Below are 17957 nucleotides of genomic sequence, written 5' to 3' on the forward strand. Positions count from 1 at the left end.
TGTGACTAAGCTGTAGCCCTGCAGGTTTGTTTAGAAGTTGGCTATCAATAAACTAATAAATCAATAAATTTTTCCACCTTAAAACATATTTTACTACACTGGCTTTTATTATTCTCTCATCCATTCACAACTCCTAGCTCTTCTAACAGAGGATCAGAGAATGCATTAATACATTTTCATTGCAACCTAAGAGCCAACAGTTTTGATCTTCCCAACCTAGTGGGCAGTACTCTGGGGCGTGAAGGAGAATACTTAATGTACTACACAGCACTCCTGTTTGGAATCGGAACTTACAGACCGCTTAGAAGATACCGGGTTTGAATGAACAAATGTCTCGCAAACAAGAAAGAATACCCACACTGGAACAGAAGAACGACTCCTCTACCGTGGTATCCCACCAGCAGCACTAACAGGTGCACAAAGAAAGAACCGCAAAAAAAGAAGAGTGAATTTGAAGAAAAATATGCTCTAAATTTCAACAGCCAGGTGTTACAGCCAAATAATACCACACTGTAAGCACCAACAGAGCATACTCAGATTAAAACCTCTATTTCCTTTGTATTTAAGACGAAGGAAACAAAAAGAAAACATATCTACAAAGAGCAACACGTCTGCACAAAACCACAAAAAAAAATGGCCTTTCTTCAAACAGTCACAAAAGTCAACAGAGCAAGGAAGACAGACAAGCCAGGTAAAGACAGGAAAAATCCCAAAGAGCAGCTAAGCGCGAGCCTGATGGAAGTGCTCAGGTGGAACAGTGCACTGATCCAGATGGGTGCATTCAAGGGACGAAAATACAGGTTTAACCACACAGCAAAACTACAGTAAAATTATACTCTATAGATTTGAGGACAGATGATTCTGTTGACAATTTCAGTGCAAATTAAAGTTTGTGTTATTTTCTACCCCTGACCTTACGGCATTTTTTGAAGGAACTAAACCGGGCCAGTGACACCTACCTGGACTGCGTTAACAAGTAAGAAAGCAACGCAAGAATACCATCGAGAAAAAAGAAGAGATCTGAGAGAAGGGCAGCGGCAACTTGAACAGCAGCTTTCAGTTCAACAGCCGCTCTAAAACTGATTATCAAGGGAATAACGATGCTTAGAGCACAGGTTGAAAGAAGCGGGGGGGAAAAAGTGACTGGGGCCTGGCTAACGCTTCCTCCCGATGAATCACTGCCTCTCAATTTGGTGTTCTATTTCACATTGGTTTCCTGGCATTTGCACTATGTCTCTATCATGCGACCAAGCCGTGTGTGTGCTGGGGAAGAGGGGGAGGCACACAAACCAGAAACTCGGAGTACGATCAACAGGGAAGCTCGCCTCCTTCGCACTGCAGAATGTCAACCAAGCACGACAGAGCCAGGGAAAAGTCAATAGCTCGAACTCAAGACATTTGTGCTCCAAATTTTCTGTATGTAGGCAAAATGAGAGAAAGAAATAGAGAAAATAGTCTGCATTTAAAAACTGTTCTCTACCTTTACTCTGTTCTAAATCTATCGCTGAAAGGCTGCTGTTTCTTGCGTACACCTAAGCAAACTATCCTGCATGAAATGGTTACCAAATGGAGAAACACATGGGCTTTTTCCTTCTGCCAACAAACCATATTCCTTTCCATAGTTTGCAACCGTGCCACTGAACCAAGGAAAGGCAGCAGTTTCTCTCTGCTGGCCCCTCTCCCTGCCCCAAAACAGTGAAGGAACAAATTTATACTCAACTTACTTAACAGCTTTAACAATATAGTTTTTTTTACCGTGCACCTTTGAAATGTATTTCTAGGATGATACATTTCTAATGCAATAGCAAAAATATAAATGAAATAAAGAATTTACACATACACTGGACAAAAACACTCAATGCGATTGTGCCTGTGGCTTAGTGCCAGACAACTGTCAAACAAAGGAACAAAATCATACAGTTGTTTGGCACTCAAGGCTGAAATCATTGTGAAACATGCACTGTTTATAAATTGTCATTGATGAATAAAAGCAGGGAACAAAAAAAATTAAAGGAAATGCAGCCAAGCACCAGAAAGACAAACCAATCACTGCTCCTCCTCCCACCACTCGCAGTAACCACATGGAGCAAAATAACCCCCCAGCACCCCTAAGTGGGCAAGAACAACGCAGCAGGAAAAGGTGAACTGAGCAGCGCATGAACGGGTGACTTCAGACTGTGCTCTCATAGCTTGACCCGAAGTACTCAGAGAAGTGATAGTTTCAGGCACACGAGAAAAACTAGCACACAGATTTCTGAGCTTTATTGTTTATAAAGTAATATTTTAAACACTAGTAATGCTAGTGACACATCTCAAGCTCAAAAATAGCAATATCAGAACATGTCAATAAAAATTGTTTCAGTGATGGTAAAATATATCAGCAGGTCTTTTGCCAGACAACACAGCACTGCTGAAAAAAAATCACTTTATCTGTGATTGAGAAGAAAGATTTAATTGACATCAAGTGAAAAGCATACTTCTCCAAGTACAAGGTAAGACAGAATTGTGTTCCAGAAAACATGAGACCTCAGTTTCTGACCTTGCACACCTGTACCAATTTCAGTATCTTTCAAACGTGAAGCCATATAATAATGTAACATATCTATATGAAAACAAGACCGCCTCTAAGATTAAAGACAACGAACTTATAAACATGAAAAAAATGATTTTTGGACTGAGAGAACATTAAGGTGTGCTAAAAGCCTTCTATAGTGTAACACACACATGAACTTTTGCAAACTGCTTTGACGTTAGGGTGACATGATCAGAAAAGCCTTTATAAGACTTTTTAAAATATGAATAAAAATGTAAATATTTTATAAGGCAGTGCAACATCTAAGATAGGTAAGACACAGCTAAAAAATAGGGCTCCATAAGACGTAAAATTTTTAGATCTCTGTTCAAGCAGGTAAATCTGTTTGTAGTTTACATTGCAAAGTACCTCAGTGCTCCAAATAAATCAATGAATAAACGTGATGTGACAGCTTATAAAGGACTAGCAATAAGTGAAAGAAACAAATGATGCCATAGGAAAGACAATAAATAACAGTTCTCTTTCCGACTGGATTATCACAGCAAAATACTGAGGCAAACATCACTTTGCTCACCCGATGCAGAGGAGGTACTCCAAACTGCAGTGCCCTGATAAAGGGTGTACAAGCACACTCCTCCCTATCTCTGCAGAACTTGATTTAAACACAATATGAATTTATTTATGATACAGTCATTCACTCGGGTATTCAATGCAGATCCCAGGGATCAGCCTTGAAGCTGTTAGCAAGTCTCACATTACCCTCAAGAATTCTGCTTTCTACGTTCCATTGCATAAAAGAAAGAAATTGTAAGATGCCTCGTTTGTACTGCATTTGTGCCTGAAGAGCCAGGCTTATTTTAGAGGTCCCTGTTACACTGGAAACTGAGCTACAATGTCATTGCAGTTGTTGTGACAGTAGTACAGGTTTGCACACGGTCTGTACAATCCCTGTTCAAATTTCTGCATTTTCCATTCACCCACGCCGCATTTCGCCATGCAGGCTCCCAATCACCTTTAAGGCTCAGCAGTTTCACAAAAAAAACATAGAATCAGTCTCAAGCTATTTTAGTAGTAATTGCTGTTTCTCCCCCATTCCCATTTCAATGAACCTTTTTTATTTCCTCACCGAACTTGAGGCCACTGCTTTCTTGAAAGGAATTGATAGCAGCCAACCCAAACACCATCAGTTTGTTTAACCCTGTATATAACGGATCACCATGTAAAATGATGTTTCAACTATCTATCCACTTTCATTTTCAGATGGGAGACCCTTATGAAGGTCTTCCAAAAGAACCCGCAACAAAACGGCACGGTCCCTCCCCCAAACACCATCCTGGTGGAGCTTCCACACACCAGGATAACGAGGTTTCTCTTTCTCCAAGTGATCCTCCATCTGGATGCCTAAGAAACAACTCTGCAGAATTTTCAGGTGACTCCCCAATAAACATAGACGCGTTAGAGTGACAGAAGCTGAACATCCATCTGAAAGCCACACTGCTGCTGGTCTGCAGGAAAGCACAAAAAGGCAGCAAGAAAGTCCCACAAATAGAGCAGGATATTACCATCTTTAGCAGGACAAGCTGCACATTCTCTGGTCTTCTGCACATTGCTGTGATGTGAAAATCATTCACTTTTCAGAAATAACACCTTGGTGTGATATTGGACTGAAGCAAAAGCATCCAGACATTTTCACAATCGAATTAAAAAATGTTTTCTCTAGATGATGCTTATTCCATTAATCACTCTCTAGCTGAAGCATCGCACACCTACAGCAGCTTACAACCCTAGGGAAAATGCAGCAGCCACCACAAAACCAATACTATTAAGAGGTTCAACACCTTCATGCGTCTGAAAAATAGAACTACATCTTTTACAGGCTCACTCATTCAATTTAACCTGTTTTGCTTTCCTCTGAGGTGTCCACATTGTAAACAAAGTCAGGTTTCCAGCAGCAACAAAGATTTGACTCACTAAAACTCACTCTCTAAAGAAAACTATTAACAACTTCAAATAATATTAATGCAAATACTATAATGCCCCAAATCACAAAAGCCACTTGTTTTGACACAAGCAGCCTAGTTAGGACATTTTGGTAGATCAGTTCAGAACTTAATCACTGGATCCAGGCTGCTGCGCTCGTTAAACACCGGACCGCTGACAACCGACAGGATACAGCTACATGCGTGCAAGAACGAAAAAAAAAAAATAATGGAATGAAATAGAGATTAAGTAAATGATTTTTATGCACCTGGCGATAAGCAAACATCTTTATTGCAAAACAAAGACAAGCCATGAAAAATTACAAAATTATCTTTTAATCACCAGTGAGCTTTCTACAGTCTCCTATTTGAACAGGATAATAGTTATTCTGTAGATCCCTAAGCAACTGCCTCCTGGGGAAGTTACATCACCAGGATGGGAAAGAATCACCCCCTCCTCCCTTCTCCCTGGGAAGGAGCTTGGTGCCTTCAGACAGACTGAAATTTCAAATCCTGCAGCTTCACCCAGCTGATCCCATCCACTGGAACACATCTACAAGTGCCCAGGGATGGCAGGAACCACAGGAGAGAAATATGCCCTTTCAGCATTTCATGCACTGATGAGCCTTGTAACAGATAAACATACCCTACAGCAGCTCAACTGACACGCTGTAACAAAGAGGAAATGCAAGACTTAAAAATTTCATCAGATTACTATTTATTCCCCTTTTCAGAGGCAGAGTACACTGTGAATAAATCAACACTCAAATGTATCAGACTGCGTTAACTAAAACCCAAGCTTTGCAGAACAAATTTTATCAGAACTAAAATATTTCTAAATTTAAAAGCCACAGACTCGCATGTTTAACTCCCAAACCGGCAATTCAAAAGTACTCCGCCTGAGAAAAATTCTGGGTTTAACTGGGAAATGTTTTCGAAGGAGACAAGGTTCCAACTTCCTCCTACACAATGAACACTGTGCCCTGGCTTTTCTAGCGCTGGCGCACAGCACAGCACCGCTGCTGCCCGGGGGCCACGCCAACTGCCAGGCCTGCCCACGGGATGGCCGCGGGGCTGCAGAAGCTCTTCCGAGCCCTACACAGGTATCTCTGCTAACAGCCAGTGAAAAGGCAATGGCAGCTTCTCTGAGCACGATATTAAATCACAGCATTTGATAGATTTTTCAAGGACAGATTTCTTCACTTTGTTACTTGCCAGAAAGAAAACCCTTCTGTTTTTTCCCCTTCAAGCACAGCCCTGCAGACTGAGTCTGAAAATGACTCTGAAGCTGACGCGGAGATCACAAAGATCCCATAAACTTGCACAATACCATCCGTGCTCATTAAGGACGAAGCGCCTAAACACTCCACACGCTCACAGAGCATTTGGTTCCCCGAGAGGGAGGGGGACAGCCAGCAGGCCGTGGAGCACCTGCTCACCCCGCTCCTCACCTCCCTGTTCGGGGAGCCGGGCGGGCGCGGGGCCTCTGGCCGGCGGCAGCAGGAGGGCAGCGGGCAGCTGCGCCACACGCCTACCTGGCAGAGCCCCACCTGAGCACCACCTGAGGAGGGTCACCGGGGCCCCTCTGCCGCAGCTGCTAACGAGGAGCGATAGCGAACTCTCACGGGGGAGAGCACACGAGCAGACACCTGCTACGGCACAACGGTACAAAGGAGGAGAGCTCCCCGCTACGCCTGCACGAAGCCTTGAGGTATTACTGGATGTACAGAAATGTTAGGAAAGCTATCCGATTGAAATATTACTGTAAACAGAAAGGAAAACTGAGCTTAACACACACTCTTGTGAGCAAAAACCCAAGGGTAAAAAAGCCCTGCACTTAGCGCTGTCACTAAATGACTGTGTAATTTAATTTCTCAGAAACCCATTAGCTTTCACAAAAGGCAAATGAAGAGCAGATGAGAGCAATTCTTTGGTGTGAGTGGAATTTATTTAACGTAATACCTGGGGGAAAAAAAAAAGATAAATCTAAAACCGTACCAACAGATACAAAACACGGTGACTCCAGAGCTTCAGGCTGCAGATGGGCGGCTGTGCTCCGGCAGTTACCTGCATGGCAGGTCGGAGGCTTTCCAGTTACCGCTGACAATAGCCTGGCACAGCCCAACATGGCAGAGCCGGGACACAGCCACACACAGCAGCACCCCAGAACAAAAGGGGAGGCCTACTGCTAGCACTTCAAACAAAAGTACTTACATTTTTAATGGAGATTTTATATAACCTTATATAAAGCGAACAGTATATATCGTAATCTGGAGCAGAGGAAGCAATCACTGAAATTTGACTTAAAACATCAACTCTGGGTTTGAAATTTTCATGCTAAACAACAAAGCAGCATAAAATTTACATTAGGCTTTTAGCCAATATATACTATCATATATAGAACAGCATCAATCAAGCAATGCAGCACAGTGACACTCCTCAAAAGGAAAACAAACATTCTTAGACAGAAACTTAAATGTAAATCTTCCAGATCAATCAAATGCAATGATTTGGAAAAAAATGCTTTTTTTAAAAAAAACATAAGCCTATCTTTAGCAACAAAACCCAAAGCTTTGCTGGGGGCAGCAATGGCAATGCTTACTTCGGGAGAAGTAGCCACGACGTTCTACATAGAGATGAGTCAGGGTCTTGATACTGACAGCTACAATAACCAAAACTATACCGGATGTGATAAAATGTAAGCATAATGCACACCACCACTTACTGTATAATTGGTTTCAAAGAACTTTTCCAGCATGGGAAGCTTCCAGTCAACCTGTGTCTCGGAGCAGGAGAGTTGTATGCCTAAGTATTGTAACGGCGGATGATCTCAGACTTGTGCCTTTGTGACTGGGAAAAGTTCTTCTGAACTCTTGTTGTACAATAAAATTTGACAGATGATTATGCACTACATGAAGCTTATTAGCTATGCTTTCATACTTTTTCTTTCAATTTACTGCCCTACTCCTGTAAAATGAGATGAACTGACTCGCTTGTCATAATGTTTATTATGTCCCCATTTTGCTGTTTTGTTTTTTCAACATTTACATCTCTCTTCCTAATGAATTCTCTGAAGAATTTAAAATATTCTGTCCCCACTGTTCTCCACATTAACACCCATGTAACTGCCTATAAATTATTTCAGGTCAGTCTTGCCATTGCTCACGTCTCTGGAGATCATTTCCATTGTGATGCCTATTTTATTCCACGTGTTAAATTAGTAATGACTACAGAAAGCAATTCAAGGAAATCTAACTATTATTTTGGACAAATACAAGGTCTGCCAACTCACTACTCACACCTGCCCTCTCCCTTCCTAAAAAGCAATTAAAACAAGATTCCTAGCAAAAAAAAGATAGGCAGCATTCTTAAAATTTGCCATTTTAATAACTGGTTATCCTTGCTCGCTTCCTACTACAGCCTCCACTATCATAAAGTCATTTGATAACAAGCTCTAGCTCATGAATTTCAAAATTCTTTTATTGAAGTGCCACTGAGGAAGCAAAGTTTTCCTGAAGATTAGATTCTTAACTGAGAAAAAATTCAGATGAATGACCTCTTTTAATTGTATTTTAAAGTTCAAAAGCCTCTCCCTTTACTAAAAATAAGCTCTCCCAAACTAAGGCTTTAAATCACCTATTCAAGAACAATATCAATACTGGAAAGCTTACAGAGGCTTCAGCTATTTACCACATAGCTTGAAAAATACCCCTAATCTACGTCTTCAAAAATTTTTACCACTCTCCAAGCCAACCGGAGTGCTTCACTTACAAATCAAACAACAGATTTGACAATACAAATGAGACCTAGTGATTCCACTAGTATGAAAGATGTGCTTGCAGAAGCACAGCCATTCTTACAAACCTACACAATCGGGCAATCAAGTCAGTTAAGTGAATGGTAACTCCAAAACTGGAAGACAAGCCAGTCCAGATATTGACCACTCATTTATATGGTTAATGCACAAAAACAGTCTTCAGTTTCACAGCAACTCAAAATATGACCTTTGAAAATTGATGGAATTTGGCCTCAACAACCACCTCTCTGCTCCCGCTGCCCTGAACTCCACACGGCAGTTCCTCCCCGCACATACCAACCAACCACTTACTAGACTGGTACAAGACAGTTAAACGTGAATGAAGGGTAAAATAAATGATGTGTATATGTACAATTTACTCGCAAGCCCAGTTTTGTGAAGCCTGGTGACAAACCACGAGTGACTCAAGCGCACCAAGTATATCCAACATTAAAGGAAAACGAACAGCAAAAAAACAAAATGTATCACTCTGCTTCCATCAAAGAGTTCTAAGTTTGGTTCTCTCACCTATTTATTTCATCAGTACCGGAATGAGGCTCACCCTGATGGTGCAAATGGTCTAAAATCCTCCGTTCCCACATATTCAAAGTTTCCAAATCTGACAGTTTCCAACTACCCCAGTTGACAGCTCTTCAAACGCTGTGGCTAGCCCAAGAACACCCAGAGCACTAGAACTTAACTCAACTAAACTGTAAAGCAACTAGTTACAGAAATAACAAGAAAACAAAGAAGTATACTTGAAAGAAAACTTGGAAGAACGATCTCTCTTTCTGCTTCAAAGGAGTGATTTTAACACGGCAAGTTTAGATCCAGCCACCGCCCAAGTTCGTTAATGATGTCTCGGGTACACAATTGTGGCACTGCGCAGCACCCAGACGATTCGCATGGAGCACAAAGGTTTTGCCTTCAGCCTCACCACCTCTTGTGGAAAGAGACACAGAAGAAATGAAGTCACCTACTTCCAATTTCCAAGAAGGACCAAAAAAAAATCCCTTTAACCTACACTAAAAAATAATCTGCTTGTGTCCTTCCTGTTAGGCAGAAGTAGGAAAGCTCAGTAGAATCAAGTCCTGGGAACAGTACAACAGATACACCACCACATGCTCAAAGGGTCCCAGCAAAAACTGGCCTCTACTCACAAGTGCAGAGTACTAAAAGGCAGTGTAATTAGAAAGAAGAATCTCATATCCTTGTGAACAGTTTTCTAGAATGTAATTAAAGCAGAAAGCATTGAATAAGCAAAGATTATCAAGTCTAAATGGAGCTACAATACCACCAATATATCTTAGCCTGATTTTCTACATATCTCTATGGATACTAACAGACTGCGCTGGTGCCAAGAGATTCAGTGGTTTTACTTAAAATACAACAACGGCCCTTCTTTTTTTATACTAACAAATCAACAGGATAATTCTGGAATTCATTAGTGAAGAATACTAACCAATCCAACATAATAGCTTTACTTCCTCTGCAAAACACTTCAAAAAATATCTAAATGAATATGGAAATGTATCTTTCTGTGGCAAATTGTTCATTATTGAATCATTATCAACTCTTGTTAGACAAAATTTCTCTCTTTTGCAACGTACAAGATCATTAAAATGTTTGAGAGCTCCGTCATGAAAGACAGTGGCACTTTATAATCCGCTATCTCTTCAGGCAAATATGCTTATGGCTGAACATAATACACAAAACAACAACATCCTCTTGACACAATTCTTTCTTTTAATGGTGCTCTTAAGTGTTGACAGCAATGGTGAAATATGTTGTTGCTCGCTTTTTTTTTTTTTTTTTTTTTAATAGTTTTTAACTATCTCAGAGATGTATTTCAGTCATGAGAAAATGTTGGGAAGGGCTGTTTCTCAGATCTTCAAGCACAGAAACCCAGACCCATCATCAATCCTATCATCCTAGGGAGATACTTCCTATAAGCTTACAGAGTTCGTGTTCTCAGCTTCCATCTCCTTTTAACCTCTGAAGATCACACAGTAACCAATCGACGCAATAAATAATTAAATATCTTCTACAGTAACTAATAAAATGGATGGGTTTGTTCTGTGTATGGAAACGTCCACAATTTGATATTAATAAATTGTGTTACTTTTTTTGTCCAAAATACTTAAAAAATCTTGGTTTTCTTTTCAACAACAGACAAAAAGTCCTTATCAACGATAATAGTGTACTACACAAAAAACTGTGTAGTTTTATGGAGCTTTTATCATTCCTGTCTCCAAACTTTCAGCATCAACTGAAGATAGAGTGCAAAAACTCATGATGCGAATCAAAGGATGGTACATACATAAAGCTGCACCCTATCCTGTAACACAGGTAAAATGAACATGATTTTCCATTATGACAAGCCAAAACCCAGAGGTGGAATGCTTTTAAAAGCATATTTATGGGATTTTGAGGTTTAAATTTCTTAGAGATCTATTCAGAAAGCTTTCTATAATTCTTTGCTGCATACAAAACAAAATGAAGTACTAGTGCTCCCACAAAAAAACCCGTAAGAACTGTTAGCCATAAAGCAATATAACATTACTGCAGCTCAGAGCTGCTTTGAGGGACTGACATACGCATCCTGCAATTCATTAATTCTCTCTGCAAAACAATCTCAATGGAGGCATCTTCTCAAATCGGTATTAATGATATTAATTCTATTACGCTTAACGGAACCACCTAGCCACCTCTTCAATAAACCTAAAGAAGCAAGATATAGTTGCATCAATTATTTTTTTCATACACTTAAAGGCATATATTGTTCAGAAACTGGAAGGCTCTAAATAAAAGCATCGCCAAACAGTTTGCCTTCTGTAATACATATTAATTTACTGTCTTCAGATACAAGTACCATCGACCAGTTGATGTATACTCTGTGAACAAAGACTACAGAGATAGTGATTTTAGAATTACATATTTTCAGATTCTATGAAATGGTTTCTGCAATAGCTGTGCTTTGTCTGCTTCCATTTCAGAGAAAATTAAAGTAGTAAACAAAGACTGAGCAAAGTAGAAAGATTTCCCAAAGAAATTGCAGACCACCAGGATTTGGATTTAGGTAATCCACTTAGATTATCATGGCTATGTCTTAAAAGGACAATACTGAGATCACAAAATAGGTCATGTCTGCAAGACGCAGAATATATAAGTGAAACAATGTTAAATGTTTGAATGAAGAACAAAGACTGATGCCTAAGTTGGACAGCAGAAAAATATTTGCCCCAAATATATCGACCACACATTGACAAACAATAAATATTTTGAAATCAACATTTTTATGCCTCAAGCTATAATAAGAAGAAGAGTTTCAAACAATGCCGTTAACACATTAATATATTTTAGGTAGTACAAAAGTGCAAGTAATGCCAAAAAGGCTTTCAGTACCTAAGCCCACAATATAATATGCATTTTCCTTGCTTGTTTTCCCTGTTTCAAAAGCAGAAAATGTTGGACACCTACAGGCCCAGAAGCAGTAACACCATGTGCCTGGCAAAACAGGAGTTTGCGTCTACTTCTTAGAAGTGACAACATTTCTCATACAACAAATATAAAAGAAATTAGAAAACTAAATACAAGAGGCAAGCCTTCAAATTATTTACTAAAGGAAACCCTAAAGGAAATCAGTAGGCAGTTTGGGGATCAAGAGCATAGAAAAATAATTTCTTTTTTTAAAAAATGCACAAATTAAAAGTGACCATGATGTCTTCTCAACAAAAGCTAGAATTTACAAGAGAAACATTAAAAAGAAATCGGATATATCAGCTTTCTAGATCAACTTGGGAAAAATCCAGGTGGTTCCTTCTTCTATAACATCCTGGTCAAGGCCTTTGAGGAATTTGCCCCCAATATAAAAAGATTTCAACAGGAAAGGCAGTGTTGTTATGAGAAACAGAGCAACTTCCAGATGCTTGACATGTCAGTCCTAGACAAGGGAATGAAAAATGTCTCTTTCTGACCAAAGAGGCTTTGAGGGGATACTCGTAAAGAATTACCTACTTACCCATCAGATTTGAGTTCATGAAAGGTGTCGGGGACAATCCTTCATGGGGCCCTAATCGACTGTCATTCAAGTGATCACTGTAATGAGGACTGTCTGCAAAACCCTAGAGAAAAAAAGACCAGAGTATTAAACAGATTATTTGGCAGCCCTGCTAATTGAGTGTAATGACACTTCCCTAATTAAATGTGCAGAGTCACAATTGGTCATTAATCACAAAAGTTGGCTTTCGGGTCTATCTCACAGAAATTACTCCCTGCCCACATGTTACTTTCTCTCCCTCTTTTCTTTCTCCCCCATCAAAAGAAAACACACAATTTCTTGATAAGCTGAGTCCTCCTGGACAATGTTTCTAAAAACTGAATAATGCTGAGATATTTTCATATTTGAATCTTCTTAGTGTTAAGTCACTAACCAGTGAGAGAGGAAAATCAGTATGAACAAGTCGCAAGTGGATTTTGTTTTTCCTAAGGTTTGTGTTTGCATTAATACACAGTAAGAAGGTTAGGAAGAGTCACTGACATTAGGAAAAAATGTAGAGCACAAATGAGAAGAAGAAATTCCATTTCCCCTTGCAGAGTGCTATTAATGTTACAGATTAATAGGCATTTTGACACTATCACGTTACGAAACGGCAGAGCTCGCTGACAAAAGGTATCATTCCAAATAGTGATTAAATAAACAACTTCGTCACCCGTTTTGCAAACAAGCACTTAAACTGAAGGACTGTTTTGCACTTTCCTAGCGTTACTACAGCCAACTTAGCTTGGAGCAACCCTTCTGCAGTCGGGAAAGAGTGGCCTAGCAAAAGCTTGCACCAAAGGCAAGGAGAAAACACAGAAGCCCTAGGATGCAGATCATTAACCCAGTTATTTAAGATTACCTTTTGTACATTCAAAAATGCTTTCAGCTTTTCCATATAAAGATATGAATATCACACCTGCCATTCAGACTGATCAGGTGTGCCCTGATCACTGCATCACTTTCTTTGTATCAAAACACGACAGACCCGGCACTCAAAACTGCGCCTGCTTTGTAGCCAGTTTTGAAAACCGTTTTGTAACCCTTCCCTTACAATTCCCACTTCCTCACTTCTCTGAGCCTGGTAGAGAAAAACCTAAAGCTCATTCCTAATTAAGGGAGGGGGAGAAATTGTTCACAGCTACCAGAAACACCCCAGTGCCCTGGGACTGGAAAATCATCAATCACTGAACATTTATCATTTTTTCAGACTGCAGGCTCACATTCAAGACAACATTAATGGGGCTGAAACAGGCCTCCCTATCTTCGCAGGCGTGCTGTCAGATCCACCAAAGGGCTACGAACTGAGGGCTAAACAACTGTCAAATCACTGCTGCTGCTTACGGATGCATGTCACAACTCTCGCTGCTGTTCGGCTTTAAAAGTAATCTTCTGGGAGTCCCAACTCCCAAACGAATCTTTGGCTGACTTCATCTACTTCAGAATCGGTGATACACATGTGATAGGCATTCAGAAACAATCTTAGTGACATTTACAACTTGGTTATGACCACAAGGGTGTCCTCTGGTAAGCATGACCTAGCCTCGTCTGTCAGACAAGCAGCGTGTAGCAGCAGCTGCTGAGGAAACCGAGTGGCTCCTAGCTAAGGTCACCACATGTGGTTTATTTTTATGCTGAAATGAAGCAAAAAAGAAATTAAATCCACTAAATAAAGACAGGCAATTTTGCAAATATAGGACCAAAACACAAAGCTCCCAAAGAAGCAGATTCCTATTTGGCTCTCTGCTTGTACTCATCGTTTCTTGGCTTTTTTTAAAAAAAAAATTTCCCTAAGACAATGCTTCAATTACATTTTATTTTCAAAGAAAGAAACTAGGATTAAAAAAGTGGTAAAAGAGAGTCCATATCTCTGAGATTTAGAAAGTGGTGCCTAGATGAGCCCTAGAAATGGAAATCAAGAGATCTTTATTTACAAAGTAAATAAGAAAACTACTGAAAATAACAGCAGTAAGACTCATTTCATACAGTTACACGTCACACAACAATATGTGCTACATGCAGTGGATTAACAATGCTCCTCCCCAAGGTAATAGTGCATATTCCCTCCCAGAATAGAGGCATTGGAGAACTGGGTGGATAGTTCACATGGAAAGGAATGTTCTCCCTTCTACTGTCAGAATCCTTTCAAATGATCCTTTACATCATGTTCTTTTCCTATTCCGAGTTTCCCAGAAAGCACTTGCATCCAATTACCACAGCACCAAAGTTCTATTTCTATGCCAACAGACAAATCAACTACTGCATTTACCTGAAAAACACTCCAAGTCCTTCACAACACGAAAGGCACAGAAAACAGAACATTTACCACGTGGGGGGAAAATAAAGGCATATGGCAAGCACTTTAAATAGAATAATTTTGTCCATTTGAATTCAATTCCTAACTCAAATTAATTGTGTCAGGCATTTCATTCCTTGTCGTGCATTATAGAATCTGTGCGAAGTATAACCTCTCACAGCCTTCGCCTCCAGTGAACCTACATGAAGAGGTCCTAACCCGGCCACCAGCCTTGTCACCACTCTTCAGAATGGATTCAGTTATGGATTATCCGCTCAAGCAGCAGAATTTTGTTTGGGTTTAGAAACCCTCGGCTGAATCCCATGTATAACCTCCAAACACTAAATGAATACAAAAACACATGCAGTTTTGATTTAACAAACTTCTTTTGCACTTCACAAAAGTAAATTAGGCAAAATCAGCAGAGCTCTAAGGACAATGATTTAAATTACAGAGAGTTATTTCAGAGCATTCTTCACATTTAAGCTGTACTTCAAATAAAATTGCAGTCCTGGTATCATTCCTTGCTTTTAAATCTGTATTGTTAACTTACATAAAAAAGAGCGTGAAGTTCTGCTGGGAAGAGCTGTAATCAATCAACCATAGATGAAAAATTTAGAAGCTTCTAATAGCTTTTGCAGAGCTACTGGAAGCTTCTAGTCATAGACTTAAAAACGTACTTAAACATGATAGCACAAATTCACAACATATGTTTGCTTTTTAAAGAAGAATACAGTTGAGAGCCTTAAAAAGTCTGTCTGCAACATCAATAAAGGACAGTGGCTTATAAAAAGGTACATCCCACCTGCACGCCTGGAACAAAGAGAAAACACCATCAGCTGCCATCCCAACTAGAGGAACAGAAGGCTGGGGGTGGTGATAGAAAGTTTTATCAGAGCCTCTTTTTAAATCTATGTTATAAAGAAGAGTCAGGGAAATATGCTGCCAAATTTCAGTCTTTCTTTCTGAGAAAGGAAGGAAATTTCAGTTCAGGGCCTCTCTGAAAAGGTACTCAGTGGATCGTAGCTAGATCAGCTTTCTGCTTGGAGCCTGCGTTATTTCCCTCTCGGGAAGAACTCCATGATGTATACCCTGCTCTGACTCGACTGGAAGAGGCTGGTGATATCATTCTTTGGACCGCAGGTAGGCTTCCAAAGCCCTCTGGAGGATTGCTGCCTACTGTTAACTGCAAGGAAGGGCTGGAAGGATGCACTCCATGCTGAGTACACATCCCCATTCCTGCCACCGACACACACGCCCATGGATTAACACGCATCGGAGGGCACAGCACGACTATGTAGCAAATAACTGGCACAAAGTCTACAAAACCAGAGTTACTGGGCACCGCTTATTTTCTTTCCGAGCACCCTGTTCCACAGGGACTGCAGACAGCTCCAGACATTTTCCGGCTTACAGAAAGAAAACTGGTTCCAGATACGACTAGATGGTATAGTTGTAAACTCAAAACCATCTTGTTTGTTCCAACCCCTTACATAGCTACTACAAAGGATGAGAAAACCCTTTTTCGTGTATTGTTACAGCCCCAATAAGGTCAAACGGGAGCCAACTCTTCCTTGTAATGTTGTCACCATTCATTTCACAACAGGCCTCTCCCTGGATTTCAGTCTCACTGTATGTCTGTGACCAGAAAGACAAAGTGAGATACAACCACAAATAAAAGCAATGAATATTTTCTGCTACTACTGTCTGCCATGAAATGCAGCTAAAAGACTACTACTAACTACCACTGCAACTTAACCGAGCAGCAAAGGCAGTGCCAACATGGAATGCTCTAACATTTTATTCATTTTCCAGGTATGTCACTGGATTAAAGTGATGTTCTCTAATCATTGCAATAAATTAGGTCAATCAACTCAAACAATCAACACTTGCAACAATCTTCATTACCACCTCTTCTGGGTAAGATGCCCCAAGCATCCAAGGGATTTAGGCCTTATCTGTCTGTGTCAGGAGGATGTAGGAAATGGAGCAGGGAAGGGAAGAATCAGCTGTGTTGGCCTTGAGACCTGCTGGTCAAACTCGGGAACAAGAGGGAACTGCCCGGGCAGGGCAAGCAGGGACAGGGGACCTGGGAAGAGGACAGGGACACTGCCTGGCTGGGTAGGGATGAGATCAGGAAGGCCGAGGCGCAGCTGGATCTGAACTCGGCACGGGAAGTGAAGACCAACAAGAAGGGCTTTTACAGGTACATCAGTCAGAAGAGGAGGATTAAAGAGAACGTACCCCCACTGATAGTCGAAATGGTGAACTTGTACCAACAAGCAAGGAGAAGGCTGAGGTACTCAACAACTCTTTTGCCTCAGTCTTCACTGACAACCATTCTCCTCATCCCTTCTGGGTCATAGGACAACAAGATGGGGACCAGGGGGGTAAGCCCCCTCCCACAGTAGAGGAGGATGACGTTCATGAACACCTGTGGAACTTGAACATACATAAGTCTAAGGGACCTGATGAGATGCATCCCAGAGTCCTGAGGGGATTGGCCGATGTGGTTGCTAAGCCACTCTCCATGATATTGAAAAGTCACGGCAATCAGGAGAAGTCCCTGGTGACTGGAAGAAGGGTAACGTTGTGCCCATTGTTAAAAAGGGTAGAAAAGATGACCCTGAGGACCACCAACCTGTCAGCCTCACCTCTGTGCCTGAGAAGATCATGGAACAGATCCTCCTAGAAGCTGTGCTAAAGCACATGGAGGACAGGGGGGTGATTAATAGCAGCCATCACGGCTTCACTGGGGCAAGGCCTGTCTGACCTACTTAGTGCCTTTCTATGATGGGGTAACCACAGCAGTGGACACGGGAAAACCAACAGATATGATCTATCTGGACTTCTGTAAACCCTTGGACATGGTCTCCCACAACATCCTTCTCTCTAAATTGGAAAGACATGGATTTGATGGGTGGACAGTTTCGTGGATTAGAAACTGGTTAGACGGTTGTATTCAAAGAGTAATGGTCAATGGCTCAAAGTCCAGATGGAGATCCGTGACAAGTGGTGTCCCTCAGGAGTCCGTACTGGGACCAGTGCTGTTCAATATATTCATCAATGATATTGACAGTGAGATCGAGGGCACCCTCAGCAAGTTTGCAGATGACACCCAGATGAGTGGTGTAGTTGCGACACCGAAAGGACGGGATGTCATCCAGAGGGACTTGGATGGGCCGGAGAAGTGGGGCTGTGAGAATCTCATGAGGTTCAGCAAGGCTAAGGGCAAGGTCCTACACCTGGGTCGGGGCAATCCCCGATTTCAGTACATGATGGGGGATGATGTGATTGAGAGCAGCCCTGCGGAG

General features: G+C 41.0%; 1 protein-coding gene across 12 annotated transcripts in view; it reads right to left on the minus strand.

The window, feature by feature from the left end:
* Window positions 1-17957, minus strand: part of TCF12 (transcription factor 12) — a 172832-nt gene that overhangs the window by 98195 nt on the left and 56680 nt on the right. For all 12 annotated transcript variants that reach the window (XM_054078231.1, XM_054078230.1, XM_054078229.1 and 9 more), the window contains exon 6: window positions 12330-12432. In XM_054078231.1, coding sequence (XP_053934206.1) covers window positions 12330-12432 — 103 coding nt within the window. The remainder of the gene's footprint in view (window positions 1-12329; window positions 12433-17957) is intronic.

The sequence above is a fragment of the Cuculus canorus genome, chromosome 12 (assembly GCF_017976375.1).
Source record: "Cuculus canorus isolate bCucCan1 chromosome 12, bCucCan1.pri, whole genome shotgun sequence".
Taxonomy (NCBI): domain Eukaryota; kingdom Metazoa; phylum Chordata; class Aves; order Cuculiformes; family Cuculidae; genus Cuculus; species Cuculus canorus.